Consider the following 26,340-nt stretch of genomic DNA (forward strand, 5'->3'; position numbering starts at 1 on the left):
CCATATACACTGCCTGTCCACTTATTTTAACAAACACATGAATATAGAATGTAGCTATTCTTTTTGGATTTTCCACACATATTTAATCAAATGATAACACAAATAAAATCAGTCTTCATTAAACAAATGTTTAGACTTTGCTTATTTTACTTGCTTTGTATCAAATATACAAAATACATCTGTAGTAGTGCACAAGACATAAACCAACAACAATCTAGATACCAAGCGCACTACCCAAACCTGCTTCTTGCACTCTGTTACAAGAGCACGTATTCTATGGCTGATTTAAGTACTGGAAACAAATTGTGGCACACAGTGTTTCTCCTTTCCCTGTGCTGCCTTCCCTCCTACAACCATTTCATTCATCTATTTTCACAGATTTACTTTCCAAGCTATCCTGACCTAGACATTTGTTCATGTAGCAATGATTGGATTTTCTCAGTCCAGAAATAACAGCAGATTCATAAAAAATATTTGTCAAGCCTTTAATGTGGTTCACCTGCACAGCACATCCCAGAACCAACAACAGCAGCTTCTTAATTTCTTCCATACTTTTACCTACAGAGGAAAAAATGATATTAGTACGTGTGTAACATAAAATAGGTACCTCTGAGTTATCATCTCCAAAACACCCTCCTCAAAACAGGAATACTCTCCTTTGAACAAGAGCCTGTTCATATACATATCCAGTGTATTGTTTCCACACTTTCCATGTAATAATACAGTTCTTATAGACTATTTAAAACTCAAAATCCAGAAAGATCATCTTCCTCACCTACATTTTCTGAGGTTTTCTTCTGACTAATGAAGTAGATGTTTTTTTTTTCTTTTTTCTCAGTGCTTGTCCCTCATTTTGTGATTACCAAGAGTGGAAAACAAGAATAAAGCAAGACACACCCTGAATAGGATCAAAGGATGGTTATGCTCACAGGACAAACTTGCCCTAAATTCTGCACCCGTAAAGTAGTTGCTGCTCAGCCTTCCCAAAACCTAATGCCATCCTGTGTGAACAGTCTCTTTAGCAGAGAGATGCATTAGCAGCTAGTTCTTCCTCTGTTCACTCTGTGAGGGGCAAACCCCATGTGCTAGGAGGGGTAACACCAAGTGCTGTTTCAGCATTCGCACTGGGGGAGAAGGAAAGAAACAGGCCTTGTACACTACTCCCATCCCTATGCAACTGCTTCCCAACACACAACCGTATGATAAACATTCCCACCTCATATCCTGCCACACTTGAGCGTTCCACTGCTCCTGTCACAGAGCAAGGCTGATCACCACATCCCTCCAGCAACGCACCATAGGGCTGACCGGGCAGTGGGTCAGAGGGCTGTGCAGAGCAAGCCAGGAGCTGGAACAATGCCCATGTGCAGCCCCACAGAGGCACACTGACCTACATCACGGTGGGCTGCTGGCAGCCCAGGAACCTCACCATGTGGCACGGAGGCAGCTTGTGAAATAGCCTGCTTGCTGCTTCCCTTCTGAAAACGAAACACCCTCACCAGTCTTCAGATTGATAACCAATTTTTCAGCAGTTTTTATGAATACCACTTCTTAAAATGTTTCAAGGCATCTACACAAATTATCAGCACACAAATCAATGCTGGAATTCTTTGAATTCAAGTCCTACATTATTTATCACCATGACGTTGCAGAGACAGACGTAATTAAAACATGCTAGTTCTCGCTTTACCTTGTAAATATGGTATCATTTATTTTCCTGTAGAACATTTAAAAGCTGCTTTTGAAAAGCATACAATCTCCCCTCCTATCTAGCAGCATGCCTAGCTCCCTTCGGAAAACTCACCATTTAACATAGTAACAACATTTCAGCCTGTGAAAACCTGCTGGTTCTGTACAATTCTTAATAACACAACATTCAGTGTAGCCACCAGCACAAAAAAAACAAACCACTGAACACCAACAAAAGCTCTGCTGCAATGTGAGCAGTTCCTGCATGGGCACTACTAGCCCAAGGAGACGCCTGAGCTCTCTCACAGGCAGGACAACCCAGGGGGTGCACAGCTTAGGGAGGGAAGACTTAACCAGAGTTATAGATAGCAGCAAGAAATCAAAAGATTTAAGGTAATAACAAGTTTATTAAACTGCTCCTGCTTCAAAGCTAACATTTGGCAGCCTTATTAGCTGAGCTTACCAAGAATACCCTCCTTACAACTTGGGACGTGAGCACTAAGGTCTGGGACAGGGCTCTTGGCAAACAGGTAGCCACAAGATGAAGCAGATGGACTGGATTCAAATTAGCACTTAAACAGAAAGGTGCTAGTAAAAAAACTGGGACATTTGCACCTTGTTGAGAATTCCAGGGCAGCTGCTCTCAGGCCATGTATTTGTGCCTGTGAGGGAGCCAGCACCTGGGGGATGTGCACAGACCATCTGCTCACACAGCGGGTCGGCTGGGAGGGGGAATCCCAACCACCACCTGCGGGTCAGGATCTGTCCTGGCTCACAGGAGACAAGACAGATGGCACAGGCCAGGGAGAAGGCGGCAAAGGGATTAGGGGGCACAACAAAAGGGGAGGATGGAGGTACAGGAATGGTACAGGAGACTTACAAATATAAGAGAGGGAGTAGGAGGAAAAGACATACGATAGAGTGAGCTCAAGTATGGGGGATTTTGAGCTTGTGCAGCTTCTCTACATACTTTTTTTGCTTTAATTTTCCTCCAGCAGAAGAGAAGGAATGCTGGTTTGTGCAGTGCCACAGGCAGCATGCAGTGAGGCTGTGGAGAGGCTGGGAAGTGGTGAGCACACTGGTGCTGTTTTTCCCAGCTGTAGCTACATCCTGAATGAGAAAAGCCTGACCTTCTAAATTTACACTGCTGAGGTTGTGTTTTGTTATTAACTTTATATTTTATGAACCTCAGTGTCTCTGGTGGATTATGAAACAAAACGAGGAAGGAAACTAGACGCGAAAAAGGACCCCAGTGAGAGCATGCATCTTTTAGGATTTTAATGAGAAACTGTTTCTATAGATATTTACCAGCAGGGATCCGGGTCTCACTCATTCATAAACTTTCCATGTAAACTGAAAAGGGAGTCTAAATAGCAAAGTTTTTGTTTGTTTGTTGTGAAGAGACAGAAACAGGCCTAACACAAAAGACACACCAGACCTTTCCAGACTTGTTCTGAGAAAACTTCAAGTCCCCTCTTCTCCAGCCCCTAAGGAATTATGACTGATGACAAATACTGATGATTTTCATACTGAACACCGAGGACTGGTGATGCAGTAGCAGAATTTACTGAAAAGACTAAGAAAACCCCTGGAGGAAGACAAAAACAGGCCAAGTTTTAATGGCAGTAGCTGACCACTGCATAGTGCAGTGAAGAGAGGCTAATAACGTCAGCTTTCTAAACCCTTTAAGTAAACTTTCAGGTTTCTTTTCAGTTCCTTGTATTCTAGAAAACAATCAAGGACATCATCTTCTCACATACTATTTTTGCAACTGTTACACTTGTGGCCAAATAAACCAAAGAAGATAAGCCTGCCGTGGCCTGGAACAAAATGATTTAGAGGATGTGAAAGCTCATGAAGTTCCTGAATCCAGAAGACTTGTACCGTACTCTATGAAAAAGCTCAACTCCTACAGCACTTTTAGTAGTAGCTCTGTATTCTCAACGGGCTTTTGTTCCATGTGCAGCTTGTAGAAGCCCTCACTAGCCCCAAAGGTTCAGTGCCAAATGGGAGCTAAACAGCAAGAACACCACTCTCAGCTTCAAAGCTGCTCGGTGTATCATTTAAAATACATAACACCACATTTGGCTGCATTTTAGAAGGACAAAGTACAATCTGCAAATTGTGCTGTAGAACAACTCTGAAAAAAATTACAAGGACTTGTTTCAAGGAAGAAGTCACTGCATTTGTTACAGAGCGAATCATACAGAAGGATCTAACAGATGTCTGGCTTGGGACCTATGGAGTTAATACAGTCAGTAGGAACTTTCCCAGCTCAAGCAGCACATAGCAACACATTATTTATTCCAGGAATGCAATCACGGGATCAATTTCTCTTCCTCTGGTTCAGGGAGGGGGAGTCCTTCACTCAGATACCTTATCGACAGGGGACAGACAACAAGAAGTGGGATGTGACCACTGCCTCCAAGATCCACCCTCCCTTTCTGACCACCTGCACGTCAGCCTCCAGCCCTGCCTGGGAGCCCCCACAGCCCTTAGTCCGGTGCTGCCTCTGCAGATGCCCCCTCCAGAACTCTCATCCTCCCTCCCAGTCTCTGTCCTGGTCTGGGCCACTGACTGAGAGGTTACTCCTCTACTACTGCCATTTTCAAACACCTGCCTCCAATAATTAATGTCTGCCTCATCTCTTCTCCCCATACTGCTGTCACGCCCAGCCTCCTCACTCCTCTGTCAGCTTTCCCTGGGGCTTCTCTGTATTCATGCCAAAAGCACCATTTCCCATGCTGATGGCTGCTTTGTCCTCATGTCTTTATTCAATCTGTAACCCTCCTTTAGCTCTCCCACTGACAGAGAATATCTCATTTCACTTTCCTTTCCTCTCATGTGTCACTGCCTTCTTCTCATTCTTCTCTGGAAAACACTCAGCAACACAGGTATCAATCCAGCAGCCACCTGTCCATCATTCACCTGAGCTGCACTCAGCTTTTTTTGTGATTTCCCTTCTATTGGTTGCAGCAACTTCTAACAACTTTCCTCTCTGCTGCCCCTTTTCAGGCTTCCCATCAGCTTTTAGCCAGGTCCCCAGTTCTGAAACCTCCCCTACTTGTTTGTTTCTTCAGCATATCCTACGTTAGATTCTGTCCTCAAAAAGCTCCAACTGGTTCTCAAAAGCAGTACTAAATATAGCCAAACAACTTCATGTTTTTTGTATGCATATATCCCATTATTTTCAGCCATCTAGTTGTCGCATTCTCACCTTCTTTATCTTCTCTCATATTATTGATTGACTTAAAGTGGAACAGATGTCTGTTTGTGCTTAAGAGAAGCTTGAAAATATCCTTCCCATAAGTCCTATCAGCTGATTTCTTCAAAGACTGACCTAAGGTACTGGCAAGCACCAAGGAAATAGTGGGAAGCTACACATAAACACATGACAGCTTTCAAGTGTGCAGCTTCCCCAGAAACCAATGCTTCAGTTACTGCATTATGAGCCTCCTACCAGCTGTCACTCAGCAACAGCCACAACAAGAAGCCAGTCTGCCTTTCCCATTGACATGGCCAGCAGAGAGCTCGCCTTGTTGGCACAGATATCTTTGTCAGGCTTTGCCCACTGTCCATATGACTGAAGACAGCAATAGCTCTTAAGTTTCTTTTCTTCTTCAGCCATAAGGTTAGCGTGTACAGAAGAATTAAGACCAGCACTACAGACTTTACTGTGTCTGTTGAAGAAGAGGATGCCTTACCCTCAAGCTTGATTTTACTGTAGAATTGTCAAGGCTATGGGTGTCTGTAACACAGTATCAATAAATGAATATTCTTTTCTGATATAACCCCTTTGTGTATGTACATACGCTACGGCTGCCAAGACCAACAAAATGAAAACTTCTGCCAAGGTTTTTGCTATTCGTTTGTTCTGGAGATTCTGGTTACCACTCCATCACTACAGACAGGGCTCATTATGTTTTCCTTCTTTGGTAAAAAAAGATAAATTCACCATCCTTGGCACCAGCATGGTGCTACAGCAGAATTGGCACATTAAAAAAGTAAATTAACTACAACAACAAAACCTCTTACTTCAGAAATACAGTTCCAAAGAGAAGTCAAACTAATTTTGCTCTGAAGGTCTGTCATTTTGTCCCACCAAAAACAGGAGACTGTGGACATTAGCTCATTAGCTTCCAATCACTTTTGATGCGCTATCTCTCTTTTGACAGATGCCCTTGTCCCCATCCTTATGTATTTTATTTCCTACACTTCATTTCCACTTCACACTTCAGGGCACCTTTGCAAAACTTCTCTGCATGCACAAATTGTCACAGCTGAACTGATTATACAGGAACACAGGACAGAAAACGAGGAGGAAAAACAACTTTCACAGAGCAGACTGTTCTCCATCACTTGCAGTAACAAGGTAAGGGACACGATTTTCAAGCAAGCAGCTGCTCTGGCTTTGGCAAGAGCAAATACAAATCTATATATGTATGATAGTAAGACATATCAGGTATTTTAAGTATATATTTAGGTAAATAATACATTCATACAGCACAGGGCGAGAAAGAATCCAACAATCTACTCACCAGAAAGAGGATCTTTGCCAATCATTAAAACATTTGGTAAATTCATTACAATCAGCTGCTGGAGGACCTCCTAAACAAAAGACAACAAGCAAAGGTCAGTGTGAAGGAATCCAAATCAATCATGCCACAAAGAATACAAAGCTCCATCGATTACAAAGCCTTTAACATCCTACTAGTTCAGAGGTCACAAGAGGAAGCCCCACTTGAGAGACAAATCACTATTTGAAGATGGCATCAGGTTGCACAGCTAATACACACTGATCATCTCTTTGAACAATTGCCAATAAAGAAGCTTAAGGGTCCCGCAGTACTAACCAAAATAACTGCCAGGCCAGGCACACCCTCCCGTCATGCCTTTACTTTACCCCAGGCATGACCTGCATTCATTTGATGTTTGACATACAGCTGCTGCTGTGTTCCAGTGTGTACACATGCAGTGGGTTCATCAAAGGCACCAAAGCCAGCCTGTAAAGTCTGTGTAATTCAAATAATTGGACCTATCATTCCATAGGCCTGAAATTCTACAGCTGGGCATGAGGGAAAAGCTATTGAACAGACAGCTTGAAATCTATTTTCTCAAAGCAGTGCAAGTTCCAGATTTGTTCGCATTGTTTTTAACAGAAAGAAAAATAGATTTGTTTAATTACATTGTGAACTAAATGCCCTTTTTTCTCTTGTGGGGGAGACCAGGGCAGGGAGATGTATTGTTTGGTCAGAAGCACTTTAACATCAGCTGCCTGAAGCTACTCTGAAATGACAGACAGGCTTTACTGAGGAAATGCTACAAGCCCCAGGGCAGGCAAATGTCCAGAGGTGGACAAATATCCTGCAGAGAGGACTCTGAATGGTAATGTGTTCGGCCATGCACTCAAGTCATTTTCTGTAACATACAGCGTGCAGGAATACAGTTCCAAGCTTCATCCCGCAGCAACTAATGCTCATTTGTGGTGATGTGAACAAAACATTATGCCTGCAAGTATTTGTTTCCCGTGAAAAGCTGGGGAGGAAAGCGGCTGTGTGATGAAAGTGCTGTGCTGGGATTCAGGAAACAAAGGTTCCGCTTAAGGCTCTACCCAGTGTTTGGCAGGTGCCCCTTCCCCGCTTGTCTCCACGCCCCAGGCTGCCCTGCGGCCATGGGAAGGGCTCACGCTTTAATTCTGGTGGAGCATTCAGCACCAGAGGAAAAAACACTGTAGTCGGGCATGGAGGGCAGTCACACATTTCCTAAAACAATCAGCTATTCACTAAAACACTTCCTCTCCAAGTTACTGGATTGTTATTCCACTGCTTTCAGAGTTACCATAGGAGGAAAAATTAAACCCGATTGTAAGAGGAAATATCCCACCGAGCCTGCAGCACCTGATAAGCAATCACAGTGGATACGGAATAGAAAAATACTGAGACATCACATATTTCATTTCTTCCCCTCCAACCCATGCTCAGAACACACTCCTAAGTAGTAACTGTCTGGATAAAGCAGAAATACTTCATGGCACAGCTGATGGGTTTTTGGTGCTGTTAAGAATGCAGGCTCCACAGATCTTAATGCAACAGAAAGTTTGGCTAATGCAGACCAGGCATTTGCTGAGTCACTGGCCAAATGTACTTTATAGTTTGTGCACTTCAGACATACTAAACAAAAGTTTGTTTGCACCTGTTAGCAAAACAGCTGCAAACCGTATTGCTTTTAACAGCACACGGCTGGACTGCAGTGTCTGCTATGACAATAGTGTGGCACTGAGACTTTAAACAAATTCAAAATTTGCATATGCCAAAGTATTGGGCTTTAACCAGTGATTTCCATGGCAAAAAAAAAGAAGAATTTTGTTTCCAGTCACCCGGTGCATGGAGTGGCACTGAGGCAGGAATGCATTAAGAATTCGCGTTGTCTTTGTGTAATCATCAGCTCGCCAGCTACTTACCCAGAGCCACAAAAGGCACCACAGCCAACCTTTCTGCTGTACTATTCCCATGCCCCCTCCACACAGTGCATGCACCACCCAGCACAGCCATGAGCACACACCCGCAAGAGCCCAAACTCCATGGCTGGCCAGGCCTGAAGCCACTGAGAGCACAGGGATAGGATCTGGAGCTGAGCAGTGATTGCATGGCTCAGACTGAAAAGTTCCAATTGTAAGAGGTGGTACTTTGGCCTGTTTATTCCTAAAATACACTATAACATATACATATAACATACATATACATGCATATAACTATTGTTCGAAATACCTACACCTGTGTGTGTTGCACATATTTGTGTTCAGTGATACTATTCAGTGGATTGTAAGAGGAGTCAAGACACCAAAACTCTAACACCCGTAACAGTTCAGAACTAACCTCACACCTGAAATGAGCCTACAGGTGGAGCATAAGCTCCTACACAGACCACTGGGTTAACCTGGGCACCCAGCTTGAGTCCAGAGAGCAAAATAAATAGGAGATAAAAACCTGACATCCCCCTAGGGCAAGCAGCACTGCGCTACATAATGGATGCAGCTCCACAAGGAACGCAGCAGAGCTGAGGCATTAAACAGAGGCAGGGATGATGCATGTTTGCTCTCTCTTAGGTGGATGCATGGCTAAGGGCAGGCAGGGGCTGCCGTAAAGCAGAGAGAGGCTTTCAAACGCTTCCAGTTGCCCACAAAATCCCACAGTACTCCAGGGAGCAACTGCAGAAGCAAGAATCCTAATTTTTCCTTGGAGAGACCACTTAAATGTTTTTACAGCACAAGTAAAGCTTGATTAAAACAGTAAAACATACAGCAATAACACATGGTAACCATTTCCCTAATTATTAAAACAATCAGGGTTTGAGTTGCCAGTTTCACACTAAGGCCATGAACCAACTCCATGATCAGTTTGGATACTGACTGCATGTCAGCATCAGCTCTCCCACAGTGCTTTTTTAGTTTTATTTATTTTATTTGTACTGCTGCTAATGAGATTTCCATGACAAAAGATTGATAACAGCAGTCTTATTTAAGGAATCTCATTTAGAACAGATCTCTGCAGGGCCTCAGTGCAGCTCCTGTAGGTGGCCTGCATTTCTCCTCTTCCAAAGAGGATATTTTGATCTTGAAACTTGTCCAAGACCTCAGCTCCTTTGTCAGCAGTGGTGGCTGCAAGAGCGGATGCCTCTGGTTAGGTCACTGCTTACCATCACAAAATACAAGCACCGGCAGCCAAGTTTCACATCACTTGAGCCAGATCCTCAAACCCAGCAGATAAAACCCATGAAGGTTCCCGCACACACCAGTACATGACTCCATCCTAGGGGGAATGCCTCCCTGGCAGAGGTGGAGGTGCCTGTTCAATGTTTGCTCCCAGCTGCGCCTGCCTACAAGAGGTGCAAAGCTGGAGACAACGTGCAGCTCTGAGCAACACATGAACATTGCCTGGGGCACAGCTCTGCTGAGAGCAGCTGGCCACTCCAGGCGGGCACCACAAGGATTCAAAGATACTTTCAATCTACCTAAAAGTCATGAGGTTAAACATAAATAAACGTAGTGCTCTCAGTAGTAGCCTTCTGGCATCTATGCCAGTGCATACCAAGGGCTGCACATTCACAGTCACTTTAAAACAGACAAAAAAAACCAAAATAAAACAAAAAAAAAAAAAACAAAAAACAGAAGGGAGCTTAAAGAAAAAAAAAAAAAACCACAACAGAATAATAAAGCCAAAATTCCCCTACACTAATTCCATCAGTCAAAGGCTTTAGGAAAAAATTAAGACACATACGAGATTGAGGATAAAATCCTCAGCACCGAGTTAAGCCCTCAGGCTTATAAGAGCATGAACAAACACAGACAGAGGGAATGTGGTTGCTGCACTGAGAGCTCCCAATTTGTTTCTGGAGTGCTGGGGCATGTTTTACTTGCGCTTTTTATCTTTCTAAGATCACACACGCAGGATGTTTGCTGTTTGCTGACTGCCCTGGGTCATCAGAGGAGATGCAGTGGAGGCTCTTGCACTCAAATCACCATGGTCATATATTAACACTTTGTTTACACGTAACAGGGTAAATGGGCCCCTTGTATTTCTGTAGGAACAAAGCCTCCTGGGCCCATACTACACATGCTTCAGTACACATTTGCTCCTTTAAAACCTGTGTCTAACAGCATGGAATAACACAGTCTTGAGGTATCCATCTTGGCTGGATTTTTAAATGCTAACAAGAGCGTGCCAATGGCTCCAGCAAAGAACATACTGCCAGGATAGGAGTATATGAAACTGTCCTTCCCACAGCTCTGGGACCAGGCAAACAAGCTTTACACAAACACTTCCCCCTGCACCACAGCACAGTGTTAATGTGAAGCAACTACTGGCTTCTCCTGTGGAATTAAATTAACCTCTACTTGAATTCTGAACAAGAAAGGAGTAGCAAATAAATTATGTAGGAAGAACAGCAGTCGACTGGCCATTGTAATTCAATGCTCAAGCCAAGCCATTCCATTTAAGTATATTGCTTGGCTATAAAATGCTAATTGCCCAGCTGACTGGGGGCCAAATGGTGCTCTCCTGCTTGAAAATGCCTATGAGGAAAAACCATCATCAGCTTTATTTATACCACTAAGACTGAACATTACCTGGCCAGAAGCTTGCAGTGCCACTGAACTCAGGCCCCTGAGAGGAAAAGCTCAGTAGAGTCCTATCTATGCAGTGTTGTCAACATTCTTCTCCAGCACCCTCAGTACTAATCTGCTCTCCCAAGCACCACCCCAAGCAGGACCCTACACACATGGATGAACTCCCCATTGCCCACTCAAAGCCTGGTGGAAGCAAGGCAGGTAAGTTAAGGCACTAGTGGGAACGTGGCTGGTGTGGTGCCTCCTGCACAGCATACTCCAAGTTGGGGATGGCTGAACTCAAGGTTTTCTTTTTCTTTTTCTTTTTGCACTCGAGCAAACAAGTATATTTTAACATTAAAATCTATTTTAAGGAACAAATTCAGACCTGTGGGGTTTCCAGCTTTGTATTTCTGTAATAAAGAAAGCAAGCTACTTTGCAGCTTACAACAAGGAAGTTAAGAAAAGAGGAATGTTTAGCAACTGATGCATACAAACATTATTTTGCTGCAGTCATCCGAGAAGTTATCGATGGCGTGAGGAAAACCATTTACAACAAGGTTCTGTAAACTGTACGCCAGGATCCCACAAAAGATGGGACGAGATGAAACAAGTTGTTGCAGGGTGATGACAAGGAAGCGAAACACAAGCAGATCTTTTACTGAGACATCCTCCACGCACTCCTTGCCATGCGAGCACACCTGACCACACCGAGTGACTCAGTACTCACTGTTTCTCTGCCAACATGTGACATACACTACAAAATTTGATTACAAGCCTTGCTCATCTCTGCGACAATTGGATTCATGAGGTGACAGACTAGAGGATCACCTGTTTTAAAAGAGGTGATTTTTTTTCCCCCTGAAAAACAGCAAACTACAAAGCAGGATCTAAAGATCCTTCAAGTGGAAATCCAAAAGCTGCTAAAATAACTGTTGCCACATCTGCTGAAAGTAATCAGTTCTGACAGTCATGGGCTGGGATCTCAGTGGGAGGGGATGTGATGGAATTAGACCTAGTCTGAACCCTCCCCAGCATGTGTGGGGTGCAGGTGGCTGGCTAACCAAATGATAGAAATATACTGAACAGAGGAATGAGACCAAGTTCTATTTAAGAAAAAACAACAAAACAAAAACAATCATCCACCCAATTCTTGAGATCAAGGACTGTTGTGGGTCAGGTTTTGGTACTTGTATTAGGGTACTGCAGAGATCCCGGCACAGAGTAAGACCTCCAGCACTGCAAGCTCTACCAGCACAGACAGCTCATCACATACCTGCAAAGGCAACAGGCCAATGAGAAAACAGTAACAAGCAAGGTAGGGAGAAAATGAAATTCCACAGTTATAACGTGATCCATTGTGCACTCTCACCGGTTATTAACTGGTTACATCACTCACACCAGAGTGACATAGAACAAAATCAGTCCATACATCAGAGAGTAAGGTGAGCCATGATAAAAACATCTGCTTCAAGATCAAACTGTTCATGGTGCACTTTTGTTATGGGATGTATGCAATAACAACAACAAAAAAGTTCTGAATATACTTAAATAAAGCTACTTGATGCAAAAAAAATATTTCAGGATGCATCTAGTTTTTCTATGGGTCTACTGGAATCAACAACAAGGAAGCTGCCCTCCCCCCCTCCATCCCCACACAGTATTTTCTTAAATCAAACTCAGTACAAAAATAAAACACAAAGCAAAACTTTGAGCAGCTACCTATCAGAATTCCCAGTCTGGTCCGACTGACCCCAAACTAAATCACTCATTTCAGTACAGCAATTGTGCCTAGCAGCATTATTGATTTGAGCAGAGAAAATTCAATTGCAACACACTGCGTCCCCCGGTTTCTATTACCAGCAGCACTTCTAATTTCCCTCCTTGAGGAAAATGAAAAGCTTATTGATTTATCCTCAACTACTCTCTCCAAATCATGTGCAAGTGGGTTCAGATGTTCATAATGGTGTTCAGACAAATTACTTCCAACGTGTATTTTATTCCACCCTCAAGTTGTCCTGGGGTGGTTTATGCAGTAACAGGGAATAAAGAATGTGTTGTGTTCAAAGCCTGTCACTTGACATTACTAATATAACCAGCTAAAATGCAACCCATCTGTTCAACACGCTTCCAGCTAATCTGTGGTGGTCTCCAAGGGCCATAATAATTTGGCCGAACACAAGTCATAAAGAAACATTGCAGACCATCAGAACAGACTTGAAGCATTTCTGAATTCTCTGAAATTCAGCACACCAAGCACAGTGACTTATATCAAAAGGAAAGCAGTTTCCCCAAGCACAGTCCAAACATATTTTGCTGGGACAATGAAGCCTAAAGTGCTTACATTTAAATCCAAAACTGAGCAAGTCTTTTTCACCACTTTTAACACTGAAGCCTGATAGTAAATTAAGTTAGCCATGCAGAGCTCTTGAGGATAAGCTCTGCTACACTTTCTTCGTTGAATGGAATGAAAAAAATTACAATACTAAAATGGAGCATGTCATCAAGAAACATCAGCCGGAAGGACTGCTGTGAAAGTTTGATGCAATGCCATTTCTACCACTTATGGCAGATATTTCTAAGTCCTGAATTTTTCAGTGTGTTTACAAGGAAGGGACACGTCAAACACCTAAGTGGGCACGTGACACTAGCTCACATAAAACACACCGAATCTCTTAATAGCATTTCTACTTCACAAAGAAAACCAAAACTGATTAACTTGAGACAAGCATATTGCAAGTTTGGGGTTCACTTAGAGGGTCGGAGCTACAGATCTGTAGTACACCTTCAGCTCTGCAATATGAGAAAAAGCACCAAAAACTCCGAATCAGCAGCTGATCACTGCACCATTGTTTTAACACAGAAGAGTTTATATTCAGTATCCTCCCACACTGTAGAGGTGAAAAGGCACATCAATTTCATGCGTGGCTTGCACAGTGTAACCGGAGCACTCTGTGAAAGAAAATATTCTCACGTCTACTGGGTCAATTGCTGGCTCCACCACCAAAGACAGCAGCAAACAAAACAGAAAATGGCAGAGTGAAGACAAGGGAACCCTGCTCCAAGAGGAGCTCTGGGCCCCTCCTCACACCCCTTCTGGATCTTCTGTGCTCAACAGCAAGTCTAGGGCCATCATGTCCCCTTTGGAGGGAAGAGCTACCTATGAGGAACAAATACACACTCGTGTGCACAGGCTATTCAGTTTCTTGCCAGTAAGCTGCATTTCAGCAAGAGCCGGGCTAGGCCTGCACTGCAGTGGCCTGGCTGTGCCATCAGCAGAGAACATTCAGCCATTCACCTTCCACACAAAATTAAGTCACCTTCAAAGCCCTATTTCACATATGCACAAGACAGAAAAACATTAGAAATTAACATCAAAAACTCACTAAGCCACAGCAATTCCACAACTGAAGCAACAGTTAATGTCACAGAACAACTAAGAACTGTGCAGCTGCGGAACGAGGGGATGTTGTGACTCAAGGAAAAAAAAGTAGCTAATTAAAAGAATAAGAGAAAGGTGAAAGTCACCTTCAGCAGCTGCCACAACTTCAGAGAATCATGGATCACTTGAGTTGGAAGGGACCCTTACAGGTCATCTGGTTATTTGTCATTCTAGTCATACAGGTCCTCATGGATATGAAAGTCACCTGTTGTGAAGCCAAACACGAACAGATCAGAGAAAGAAAGTCTGCTCTGAAGAATGTGAAATCTCAGTTTCCCAGACAAGCAAAATGTGGCAGAAAGAATTTCAGCAGCTGCAAAAAAAAAACTGAGATGCAAAGGATGTGTGAAGTAGTTTGAATGCAATTTCAAAGGGAAATCTATGGTAAAACAGACAACTGCTTCCACAAACACACTGAGCTGATCACAAAACCAGACCACCCTGCTTCTTCAGGAATTCAACAATAACAAAAACAAATAAAACAAAAATAGATTAACATCAAGATTTTTCATGCGATTGCATTAAAAACTATAAAAAAGACCTAGAATAATCCCAGACCAGCTGCCTTACCAAAGCTGAATACTGCATGTTAAAAATCACACTTCCTAAGCTTTCCAGTATAAGGAAATAATGCATATTCTGCCTGTGCAGACACAAGCTGCTTCTGACTGGGCTTAGCCCTGGCACATCACAAGGACAGAATTACACTAACACATTAACCTGTCAAGTGTGGCTGTACATGTATGTCCAGCTGCAAGCCAGTGGTCTGTAACTCAGTCTCACCCACCAACATGCAGAAGAGGATGGAGCCAGTGCTCAAAGCATCCTTGTGTAGGGCCAGCAGGCTAAGTTCACTTACTAGTGGTAATCCAGCCTGTGCATTCATACACACATGCGTATGCATGCTGCTAACACCCTCAAGAGAAGTCTTGCCAGTCCTTAACAGTGCTCTTTAGGTATCTGAAGAAACTGATTAGCCCCAGCTAATACAATCTGCACAATCTACTGCAAATTGGGCAGATAACTCCTAACAGTTATCATTACTTGGCTCTGCAGAGCTCTGCTCTTTTTACTCCCCCACCAGACCTCCAATGAGGGGCTCTTTCACAGCAGAACTAGCACAGGGCTCGGGTTGTGCTAAACAGAAATTGTTTCTGATGAAGAAAAACAAAGTAGCTCCTATGCCTTAATTTCTCACCTCACTTTTGACTTACCAGTAACTTCTTGTTACTGACCTAATTTGGCACACCGACCCAATGCATGCAATGCTCTGTGAGTACCCTTGATATCATGAGAAAATGCAAAGGGTGTGGACACATCTTAGAAGGTACAGTCTTTCTGCCATCTGTCATAGAGGCAGCAGGAAGCAGTGCCTCTATGTTGATATTAACATCCAGGGAATGCTTAAGACTGCTCCCACTAGGCCAGTCTTAAGGTTGCTGACTACTGAGTCTTCCATATCAACAAAACACGATTTCCTCTCAAGCTGCAATGTTAGGATTTCCCTGAAAAAACAGGCTCATACAACAGCTTCTATAATGGAAAGGAAACAGGGCTTTCAAGACTTACTGAGACAAAGCTGAAACACAATCAAAACACTTCAAAAAACAAATAACTCCTAAACACAGCACAAGGTACAAACAGAAAACGCAGAACAGAGCATATCAATATTCTATGTGTGCTGCCAAAGCCCTTTTGTATTACAGAGCCATTTTTCAATTGCCCTTCTTAATCTTCAGACTCCCCTAAAGCCACATCAAGGTGGCATGCATGCGTGTTTCCAGGCAATTCCCAAGCTCCCTCACATGTGGAGCCCTTATTTAAATCAGCAGAGCTCAGGTTTACTCTTAATCAACAGAAACACAAGATGATGGATCAAGTGACTGGTTGAGGGCAAATGCAAGACCACAAACAACAGAAATGCAGGCCTGATGGGCTGGCCTCTGCTTGGGAAAGAAAAAGGAGGTAAGCCCCTGAAAGAATGCTTCAGAGGCAAGAGTGACTCAGCCCCAGGCTGTGGAGAGCAAGAACATCTACCTTTGAGCACACTATGGTTATATTATACTGTAAGAGTTACTGGAAAATTAAGGCACAGATTACACTGAAGTTTATATTGCAGCAGATCTGAACTCAGCAGTATTCACAGTGTGCTGAAGCTCCTTGGGAAGCCCAGCTTCTAGAGGCAGCCTCAGATGAAATTCTAAGGAGCGCTAAATTCAGACCGGCAGCACAAGCAGAATTTCATCAGCACGGAGCAGGTTTACACCCTTCACCTGAGTGAAGCACAAAACTTCTTTGGCAAAAAGATTCACTGGTACAACAGAGAAATGAGCAACGCTGGGCCCATTTTGAACTCCAAAATGTTGACTATGTAAAGTGGTAGAGTAAGGATTCTTTTGTTCTGGCTTACAAGCAGCTTTTCACATAACTTAATAAAATTGCTCTGCATCATTGTTTAAATACACTTCAGCGAAGGCATTGAGTTACTTTGACAAACCTGTTTTTTGCTGAGAGCATCATGAATTGGTTGAGTGATGAATGGCTGCTTAGAAATTGGAGCTCTATGGGAATTAATGCAGCCACTCACCAGAAGAAATGCCACAGTAAAAAGATTTGCACTCTTCAACCTAAAGTAAGAGTTAATACTTCAGAGACAGGCATAGAAACTAGTATCTTGACTTCTCAGTGCACAGAAAACATGCAGGTGGTGCTAGTTTTAAAGGGAGAAAGCAGACGCTTACAGTCTGATGAACATAAAGAAAATCCAGTAATTATAGAGTGGTACCTGAACACAGACCCAGACACCCTGGCACCCTAGCAGCACCAGCTCAATTCACCATTCCTCTAAACTTCAGCATAAGCAGTAGCCATTCACCATCTCCTCAGCGGTAAGATGCATAGTAAATACAGGGTTCTACAATCAGGCACTGAAATCTGAACTTGTGACCCTCAGGGTAAGAGCTCTCTATGGATAGTGTAAATATGCACAAGATCTGCTGGGTCTACAAAATTTATTACTGAAAATTAATACACAATAATAAAAATACCGAATTTGCCCGGAATTCATCCAGTCACCACTGTCAATTTTTAAGCAGCACTACAAAAACAGGCATAAATGAAACCAAAACGTGCATTTGCTTCACTTTAGATCAGTAGATACACAATTCCTTGTGAATTCCTGACTGAACACCATTCTCATGACATACAGGCAGCAGTCCTTTTGAAGCCAGCTCTGCACAATGCAGGCAGGAACTAAGCAAACTTCTTCAAATGGTGCTGCCAACTCATTTCAGCTCCGAGCTGCACAACTCCTGCTGTTTCAAGCTCCTGCGAGCAGACTGCTGATGCCATCAGGTTGTATGGCAGGTTTTGGGTATGCGAGCAGGAATGCGAATGAAACCTGCCTGCTGATCACATTAAACAAAATCCACACCACAATGAAAGAAAAAGGCATTTGACCATCTACCCATTCCTTTGTCCATTAGAGAGGAAATATCTGCTAGTACAGGCTGACTGAAAGTGTATATTACAATACATGTTTCACTGAGCTCATATTCACAGCTTTACCTCTATTCTGGAGATTTGGATTAGCTGGGGAGAACAAACAAGCAGCTCAGAAGGTGTTTTTTTATTCTAACACAACACCCTGGTTTCACAATGTAAGAGTATAACCATGTAGTAGTTGTTGCTCTGCATTGACAGACAAGTACTGGAGTCCTTTAGGGTTAACTAAAACAAAGGTTCTGCTCTGAAAAGAAGCTGAGGGGATTGGTTTTGTGCATTTCTCTTTAAAAGAAAGACCAAGCTCCCCACATATTAGCACTTCCCAGTTTACACTGCTGTAATTCCACTGGCCAGGGATGCTAAACTCCTAAGAGGTATCTGTGAAATTCTTCATTACTTTTTCAGCAAAGGAAAAGGAAGCAAGGGCCACCATACCCAGCAGCAGCTAAGTCAGCATACACTTCACTCCACACATGCCTACTCTCAGGTGGCACACATGGGTGAAAGCAGGGTACATGGGGGACAAAGGAGCAGGAGAAAGCTTTGCACTGCCCCACAGTAGGTCTTATTAAATGCTTTAGGAGGCCTTTGTTGCACACAAGCACAGCCTCCTTGCAGCATCACAGATGCAAGTCCCCTAATTGCATCTTTGGTACGCAGAAGGTATGAAATGTTCACAAAAAGATGACATGAAAGGCTTGGCTTGTTGGTCATAAACACGGACATTAGTCTTTCCTTGGGGAATGGTCAGGACAGAAATCAGATGTTCAGAATATATTCCTGCTCATACAGTTCAAAGCAATGAATAATGCACTTTGGAAAAGAGCAACAAAAAGACAATAGTGCAGTAAAGCACACATCATATTAAGCAAGTAACAGGTGGTGACTAAAAATGCATCTTTAATGAGCACCTCTTTATGAATGCACACAATGCAAAGAGCTTTCCAAAGCTTTGAAACACACCACTCCTTAGTGCAGATTAAAGATGTCTCAGTTACACAGAACTAGATGTGTAAGCTCTTTAGTTTCTCTTCAGACACCTCATGGTTTTATTTAAGAAATAAATTTAGCAGACAAAGTTGAAATTCTGAACTCTTAATACTAACAGATTCTTTAATTAACACTAAGTAAATCTGTAGCTAATGCTTAAACACTTTGATGTGTGTATACATATGCTTCATCAGATGCGCTGTTCACACACATACAATTACGTGGAGGCAGCAGCCCAGTGGTTAGTGGAAGAGACAGTGTTTGAATCCCAAGGCCCAGACAGGCATGGACCATGGGTTCACAGCAGTTCTTTCAAGTGAATCACCGTGCTCCCAAGCTGCTCCTGAACTAGTCCACAGGAAATCCAGGGACAAGAGTCAGACACTGCTTTACAGCAGGAGATGTTCCAGTACCACAGAGTGCTGAAACAACTGGCAAGATATTTCACTACTGCTACCCATCCACTCCAGAGAAAGCTACAGAAGGTTAAAGAGAACAGTCACTCAAGATATTTAAAAAAGCAAGACTGGTTACTGGACTGTGCTACACAGAAGTCTTAGAGAAATTTCAGGCAGTAAATAGTCAGGAAATCAGACTTTTTATCAGAACTATAGGATTATCAAATATGCCCAGCACAACTGCATCCAGTTCTGTCTCAAAAGAGCCATATCTCAAGGACTGAAACTGAAGTTTAAGTGGTTACTCCAGTCTGAATCTTCCTGCATGAAGATCAGTATTACAGAACATGAAAATAAGTGTTTCTCATCTCTTCAGTGAGGCCGTCTTGTTAATCTCCAAGATGACATATTCCTCGTATTTCAGTCACCACTTTAAAGCCCTGATTCATACAGAGACTTAAGGGCACACAGCAGGTTATTACCTCAGCAGGTTGCTTGTTTCTACTATGCATAATACCCCTTGTAATTCTTAACTGCTTTCCCCCTTGAGGGCATACAGCATATGCTTTGGGATGAGAACTGGAACAGACTTGCTCTGAATCTCAAAGGAAAATTAATGACTTCTCATTAAAAAGGTGAGAGGTAGCAGTTCAACTCTTCCCTCTCCTATTCCATCCTTCAGGAAGATAATTCTTTTTCAAAAAATGGTGTTTTTTCCATTTAATAACTGTTTAGACAATATGTTTAAAAAAAAAAAAAAAAAGAGAGAGAGAGAGAGCGAGCTCATCTCTGCAGACATGATTTTAGGTCTCAATCACATTAGTCAGCCTGGTTCTGTTAACCACAAACTTCTTTGGCTTCTTAAGTGCCAGGAAACCAGTTCACTCAAGTCATCATATCTGATAGAGCAGCAGCATGTGCCAAAAAGGCAGAACTTAAAAGGGTCCATATCACAGAATAGATGGTAGTTAAACAGAGCGCTCAAGCTGTCACAAAAACCTTCCCCCTTCTCCCCATCCTCACAAATGTGTGTTTAGTGAGGAGATCTCAGCAAACACTTTAAGATCCAAATTCTACCTTTTCATGAACATGCAAATTCTGAAAGGCTTTAATATATGCAGTGAAGTATGAAAACCCTCCCCATCCTTACCTAATGTAAGGCAAGCAGGAGTATGTCTTACACTAACCTGCCAGATACCTATGGTATCTCTAGGGAGATTTTTCCCTTATATATGGGTGGTGTAGCACACAGCTGGTCAAAAACGCTGCGTGCAGTTCAGTTTGCACGTCACAGAAGCAGCCGCTTTTCACACAGCTGTGCCAGCTCAGCTCTCAGATGAGCACATTTCATACCAGCAGGATGGGCAGAAGCCTCCAAAGCCAAGACAGGATGGGACTTTCTGAAGGCATTCACATGGTTTCTATAAACAACACAAGTCTCCAAGTACTGATAAAGCGTGATGAAGCCCTTGACACCGGTAAGGGCTGTGATATGCTGTCAAGGAGAAGTGCCAAAACAAGCCATGGTCTGGCAGCCAGCTCTGATTTCACAACATCCAAGGGTATAAAAGCAAAACCACCAACCTTGCCATGCAAGGTGCTCAGCATCTCAGACTGCATAGTCAGTACTGCCTATAATCAGGTCCCACACCATGAAAAGGAAATGCAATTGCAAGTGAACTGAGGAGGTTTACAAAATGAGGCCAAAATGCTGCTGCATCTTATTTAGAAGTCTTCAGGCAAAATCGCCTTCCCAAGTCAAGATGCTGGCTCGGGCTACAAAGCAAACATGTACTGGAAGAAATGCAGAGCAGTTCACTCAAGCTTGAGAATTAAAACGGAGCACTCTGGTTGTGTTTCTTCTGCATGACTGGAATCCAGGAGCCAGAGTTAAGTGCCAGAGCACTGAAGTGTAAGCAAGGATTCTAATAAGGGCAGCTTTTGTGGTCCACCACTACCAGCTCCCACTTTCTGCATGTACAACTGTAAGGAGCAACCCACACGCTGCTCAGGGAAGCAATTGCCTCAAATCTCAAAAGCAAAGACAGAAAGCAATACTGACACATCACTTCTTCAAATTAAAATAAAAAACAAACAAACCACGCAGTGACTGTTCTTGTTTTTCTCTCTTCTTGAAAGAAAAAATAATATTCAGGAAGTAAAATAAAGATACATCTAATACTGACTGATCTGTATCTGGAGAAGCGATCCTTCTAATATACATAGCAACTCTGCATTTAGCATCAAAATTAAAGACAAATTCACCTCTTCCCAGTATATGATGGCAAATGTTTATCCTCCTCTGGGACTCCCACCACTCAGTTTTCCTGTTAACACAGCTGCTCCAAAATAAACCAAGCATTAACCTCAGTGCAACACTCCTCTTTTCCTTGAACACACCGCACACTAAACAAACAGGTAATTCTGCATAGCACATTGATGTTGGATTCCTTTATAGATACCTTTCCAGTGGATTTATTATATATGGGATCACATATTAAAAGTAACAACAACTCTAGGGTGCCACAAAGAACCTCTCTTGCTTCTAAACCTTAAAGCAAATAAATTAGACCTTCTTAGAATAAGTTCTTTAATACTGGATAACTAAATGGGAGACTTTTTAATAGATGAAGAACATCACCTCTGAATTTTTTTTTTCTTTAAATGTTAAATATGCCAAGATACTTAAATGGAATTAACACAAGACTGTCCTTTGTAGAGACCAGGAGTCTTCCCAACTGTCCCTAAGGAGAAGACGCCTGTCACTTCTTCGGTCATTTAACAGGCTCTAACGATGTCACTGAGCCTAAAAAAGAAAACAGCAAACATCTAGAGACTTTTAATAATGCTAACTATGAAAGAGGACAGTGACAGCTCCACAGGGACCTTCAGTCTGCTGAGCAGGTTTTCATTTAGGCACTTTGAGTGGTCATGTGAGAACCCAGCAGAATGTAAAAGCTTAACTCTCCTTCAGCTCCATCTCTTAATCATCATGTGAAATAGGAGAGGAACCAGCTCTCACACAGCTTACATTCAAACAGCCCACCTAAAAAAAACTGTGTAAAAAAATAAAAACCACAAACCAGCGCACACAATCTGCTTTATCTGCTCCTTAGAGAGTTTTCAAAGGAAGCATAAGGAACAGCATAACTTGCACAGGGAAGCTGCATGCATGCACTCAGTGACAGTATTTTAATGTCAGAGCATTCATGATCAAGTACCTTCCTTAATTTACATTGTCATAAAGGCTATATCCCGCATAAAGTATAAAAGGCACCCTTTGCTAAGGTTTGCCTTCAGAGAGGTAACAAGCAGGATAAAGCTGCCTCCTGCAGCCAGCTCTGCTCCTGCCTGGGAGCCAGGCATGCTCTCTGCAGGACAGACACAACCACTCCACACCTTCTCCTATGCCCTATAGCACACAACTGCCAGAAGTACAAGGGGTCAGAATAAAGATCCAGCAGAACTTTATGATGCAGCCCACATTTTGTTTTCAAAGTAAATACAACTGTGCACTTGGATTACGACGCTTGGGCAGTTTCAGAAATGAATGGGAGATCTCAATCACTCCTTCAAAGAGGCTGATAACTGCTGCTTTGGAAGATAACCCAAGCATCTGCCGCAGATTAAAACACTATGGGAGTATTGTTTACAGGCCTAAAATAAATAAATAAATAAAACTCATTACCAAAATCAGTGTGTGGGAATGTGAGTTTGTAACAACAGCTATTGAACACAAAGCTCAGGCCTGCCAGACAAGATGCACAGCAACAACCTCTGCTCATCTGGGTCAGAGACTCTCTCAAACCGACAGGAACAGCCCTCCACACCAAGCCACAAACGACACAATCCATTACAGAAACAAAAACAAAGTCATCCTGAATTTTCATTTATCATTCTTCGGCAAAAATGAACCTCAAACCTACTACCAGCTTTAAGTGGAATGCGGCCCATTTTCTAACACATCTGAAACCGGGGGCCTCTGCAAGAACTCAGTTATCTCCTCAGCTAACACAAATGGGACATTTGCCCAGAATTTAGTCAGAGGCCTCATAAACAGTGCTGTATGGGACCAAGTAACTACTCCACTGCAGAATTCTTACAGATGGCCTCTGCCCAACTCTGTCCCTGTGCTTACGCCTCTGCAATCATCAGTCCCAAAGCTGAGAGTCACCTTAATCTCCCTACAAGCCTGTAAAGATACATAAAAACCATGGGGAGCAAGACAAGAGGCAGCTTGTGCCAGTAGTTCACACCTTCCTTTCCCACCCAGCCTCCACTAACACATCTGCATTTTTGACACACAGCCTTTGATTAACAGCAACACTCCAAAGCCTAAACCTGAAGGAAGCCCTGCTGTTCTGACCAGTGCACACACACAGTTTTGTTTCAGGATGCTGCTCTTCTTCTGGCTGGGCTTCATTTACGCACACTGTGAACTCACACCAATCTAGCTTATTAGATAGAAACAAAGACAAAGCTGCACAGACACATGCCAGTCTGTTCTGCCCTTTCCCAAATTCTAGTTCCAGAAAATAGGCCTCAGATTGTTTGGCTGGTAGTTACAAGTCAGCTGTTCCAGCTTCTTTCTCACTGAAATGCCTATTAACATGCCTACAGGATGGATGCTGCTCCACCTCTGGAAGTGTTCAACACCAGGCTGCAGGAGGCCCTGGGCAATCTGGCCTAGTTCCAGTCCTGGAGATGGGTGGCCCTGTCTATGGCAGTGGGATTGGAGCTTGATCTTTAGGGTCCCTTCCAAGCCAAGCCATTCTATGACTCTATACATTAAATGATACCATCTTTCTGATTGTTCTGGTGTTCTGCCTGCAGAAGAGCAGCACCACTGTCCCCACATGAGGGCCACACCACTAGTTCATCACCCCAGAATGCCCATACCACAGCCAGCATCTCACTGACTGGCACCCATCACCCTGATAGCAGCACATCCTCACCTAACCAAAAGTATGGCACAGCTATGGCACTGCAGAGCCAAGGAGGCCTCTTAAAGTTAAGTACTGAATAAATACATACAGAAAGCCACTCTGGACCTATGGCGCATTCAAACCAACCAGTGAAATTCAGCAGGCGGTAGAAAGAAACATAAAGCTGATAACATCATACTCCAGGTATATTCCTGAGTAAGGCCCACAGCCTCATTGAGACACTGAGCATCTCTGTGATAGCATCTTAGTACTGACTTGCCTGTCACGCTAACTTACTGTACAGCTGTTGAAAAGAAAAAAAAAATAAAATAGCCTTAGCAGTTGATTAATGTGTTTCTACACACAGCTGCCAAAATCAGGCCACAAAACCTGTATGATACCTTTGGTAGGTTCAACAAGACAGTTCCCAACACAGAAATGGGTCAGGAGTCTGTATGAATACAGCTCATACAACCACACAGCAAAGGGAGAGAACACACACACACACAAGTGCATAAGACCAGTCAAGCATGCGAATTAGAAAGCGCTTATCTGTAGAAGCTTTTGATGTCTGGCTCTTGACACTGTGTTAATAATCTTGGAATTTAAAGCTCTAGATGATGAAAGGCTCCTCCCACCACTGCCACGCTGCTAAATTAAGAGTTCTAGGGAACAGGAATCAAAGAAAAGCAGCTATCCACACATATTGTATCTTGCTGTACCAATAGGCAATAACAGCAAAATAATAAGTTTAGTTCTATCATCTAACTCAGTAGGTTACTGTGTATGAATTTTCCCACCCCCCTCAGAGAGAGAAATGCTTTCCTACTTCTGAAAATGTACTTCTAAGTGTATTTCTAGCATTTTGGCGTTTACTTTGCCAAGGAGGGGATTTATAGGCCACTAGAATCAGCAAGCCTAGCAGGGAAAGATTTTAACATACAGAAAAGGACATTCTACTTCCAGAACTTTATTTACAGCTCAAATACAGTTGCCAGTTCACAACTTGTGCCCAAATCTGGAACTTGGAAGTTCAAATTCATGTGCACAGTCCAGCCAAGAGCTCCCAACCTGACTCAGTGCTCCAAATACAGAAGCAGGCGTTGTTTATCCATCCACCTGGAAGCCATTGGTATTGCAAGACCCCAGCTGAACCACAGCGAGAAGCAGCTTCAGCCCCAGCCTGAAGACAGAAGCCTCTCTCCTATGGAAGACCCAGTCTCAGAACTACTGCAGCCCCAGTGTCAGAGCTCACAATAGCAGCCAATTCACAGGCAGCTAACTCCTTTTAATTCATTAACACAATGACACTTAATTGATAAGAAGTCCTGCTGCTTGTACTTCTTCTACACCAATGTGGAGCAGACAAGTAAAAGCAGACTGAGAAACATGAAGGACACCCTGCTTTTCAAAGCATCCTTTTTCACCATTACCCGAGCTCAGCTGGGGCAGGTAGGAATTGAGGTGATAAAAGTCCTAGAAAGCTCAGTAAATAGCTCCATCTTTACTCCTCCACACCCTAACTTAAATAAAAATGCTAAGGAATGGGAGCCTTTTATTGCAACTGCACAAGCCACATAGTCGTAATTCACTTTAGAGCTCACATAAATAGACTTATTTTTTTTTAAATGAAAACATATTTCCATCTGTTTCAGAAATATGAGGTGATTTGCAAAGTATTCAGGGGCCACAGCTGAAGAACTACAGGCAAAACACAGTTATGACCACACTATGGCACTTCTTCCCACAGCACTGCTCATCCACATACTCCCAACGTGGCCACAGCACCCATGCTGAGACTAGCCAACAGATGACAACGTTCTTAATCCTCTCCAGCAACCACAAAATTTTACATAAGCTGTAGGAATTTTTGCCTAAGAATGCAGTGTATACAGCTGGAACGGTTAGTGGCATTATTAAAGGTTAAGAAACTAGCCGGCATCAAAACAAATCCTTTCATTAAATTACTTTTTTGGGGGTCGCTTTTGTTTGTTTTTAAATAAGCTGCTACCAAAGCAACCATTAGCTCCTTAAACTTCTGAATCCATCAACTGACAGGAGCAGAGGATGCACAAGGCCACTGTGACCCACCACCTGCCTTTAGCCCTTTCCAAGCCCCTCAGTCTGAGAGTGCTCTCCAAGCGCTGCAGAGATTTGGGCAGCTCTTCACACACGGTCATTTCACCTATAGGATTTATATACTCTCTATAGCACAGCAAAGCCATGTGTTTTATCTTCTCCCCTCCACCGATGGATACAATCAGAGGCTGTTGTAGCTTATAATGTTTT

The 26,340-nt window shown here is 43.0% G+C and overlaps 1 protein-coding gene across 3 annotated transcripts in view; it reads right to left on the minus strand.

The window, feature by feature from the left end:
• CCDC88C (coiled-coil domain containing 88C) overlaps window positions 1-26,340 on the minus strand; it is a 78,768-nt gene that overhangs the window by 41,890 nt on the left and 10,538 nt on the right. For all 3 annotated transcript variants that reach the window (XM_015865273.2, XM_015865274.2, XM_015865271.2), the window contains exons 4-5: window positions 6,228-6,297; window positions 500-558 (exon numbers count right to left, since the gene is read on the minus strand). In XM_015865273.2, the coding sequence (XP_015720759.1) occupies window positions 500-558; window positions 6,228-6,297 (129 nt within the window). The remainder of the gene's footprint in view (window positions 1-499; window positions 559-6,227; window positions 6,298-26,340) is intronic.

This window comes from Coturnix japonica, chromosome 5, assembly GCF_001577835.2.
Source record: "Coturnix japonica isolate 7356 chromosome 5, Coturnix japonica 2.1, whole genome shotgun sequence".
Taxonomy (NCBI): domain Eukaryota; kingdom Metazoa; phylum Chordata; class Aves; order Galliformes; family Phasianidae; genus Coturnix; species Coturnix japonica.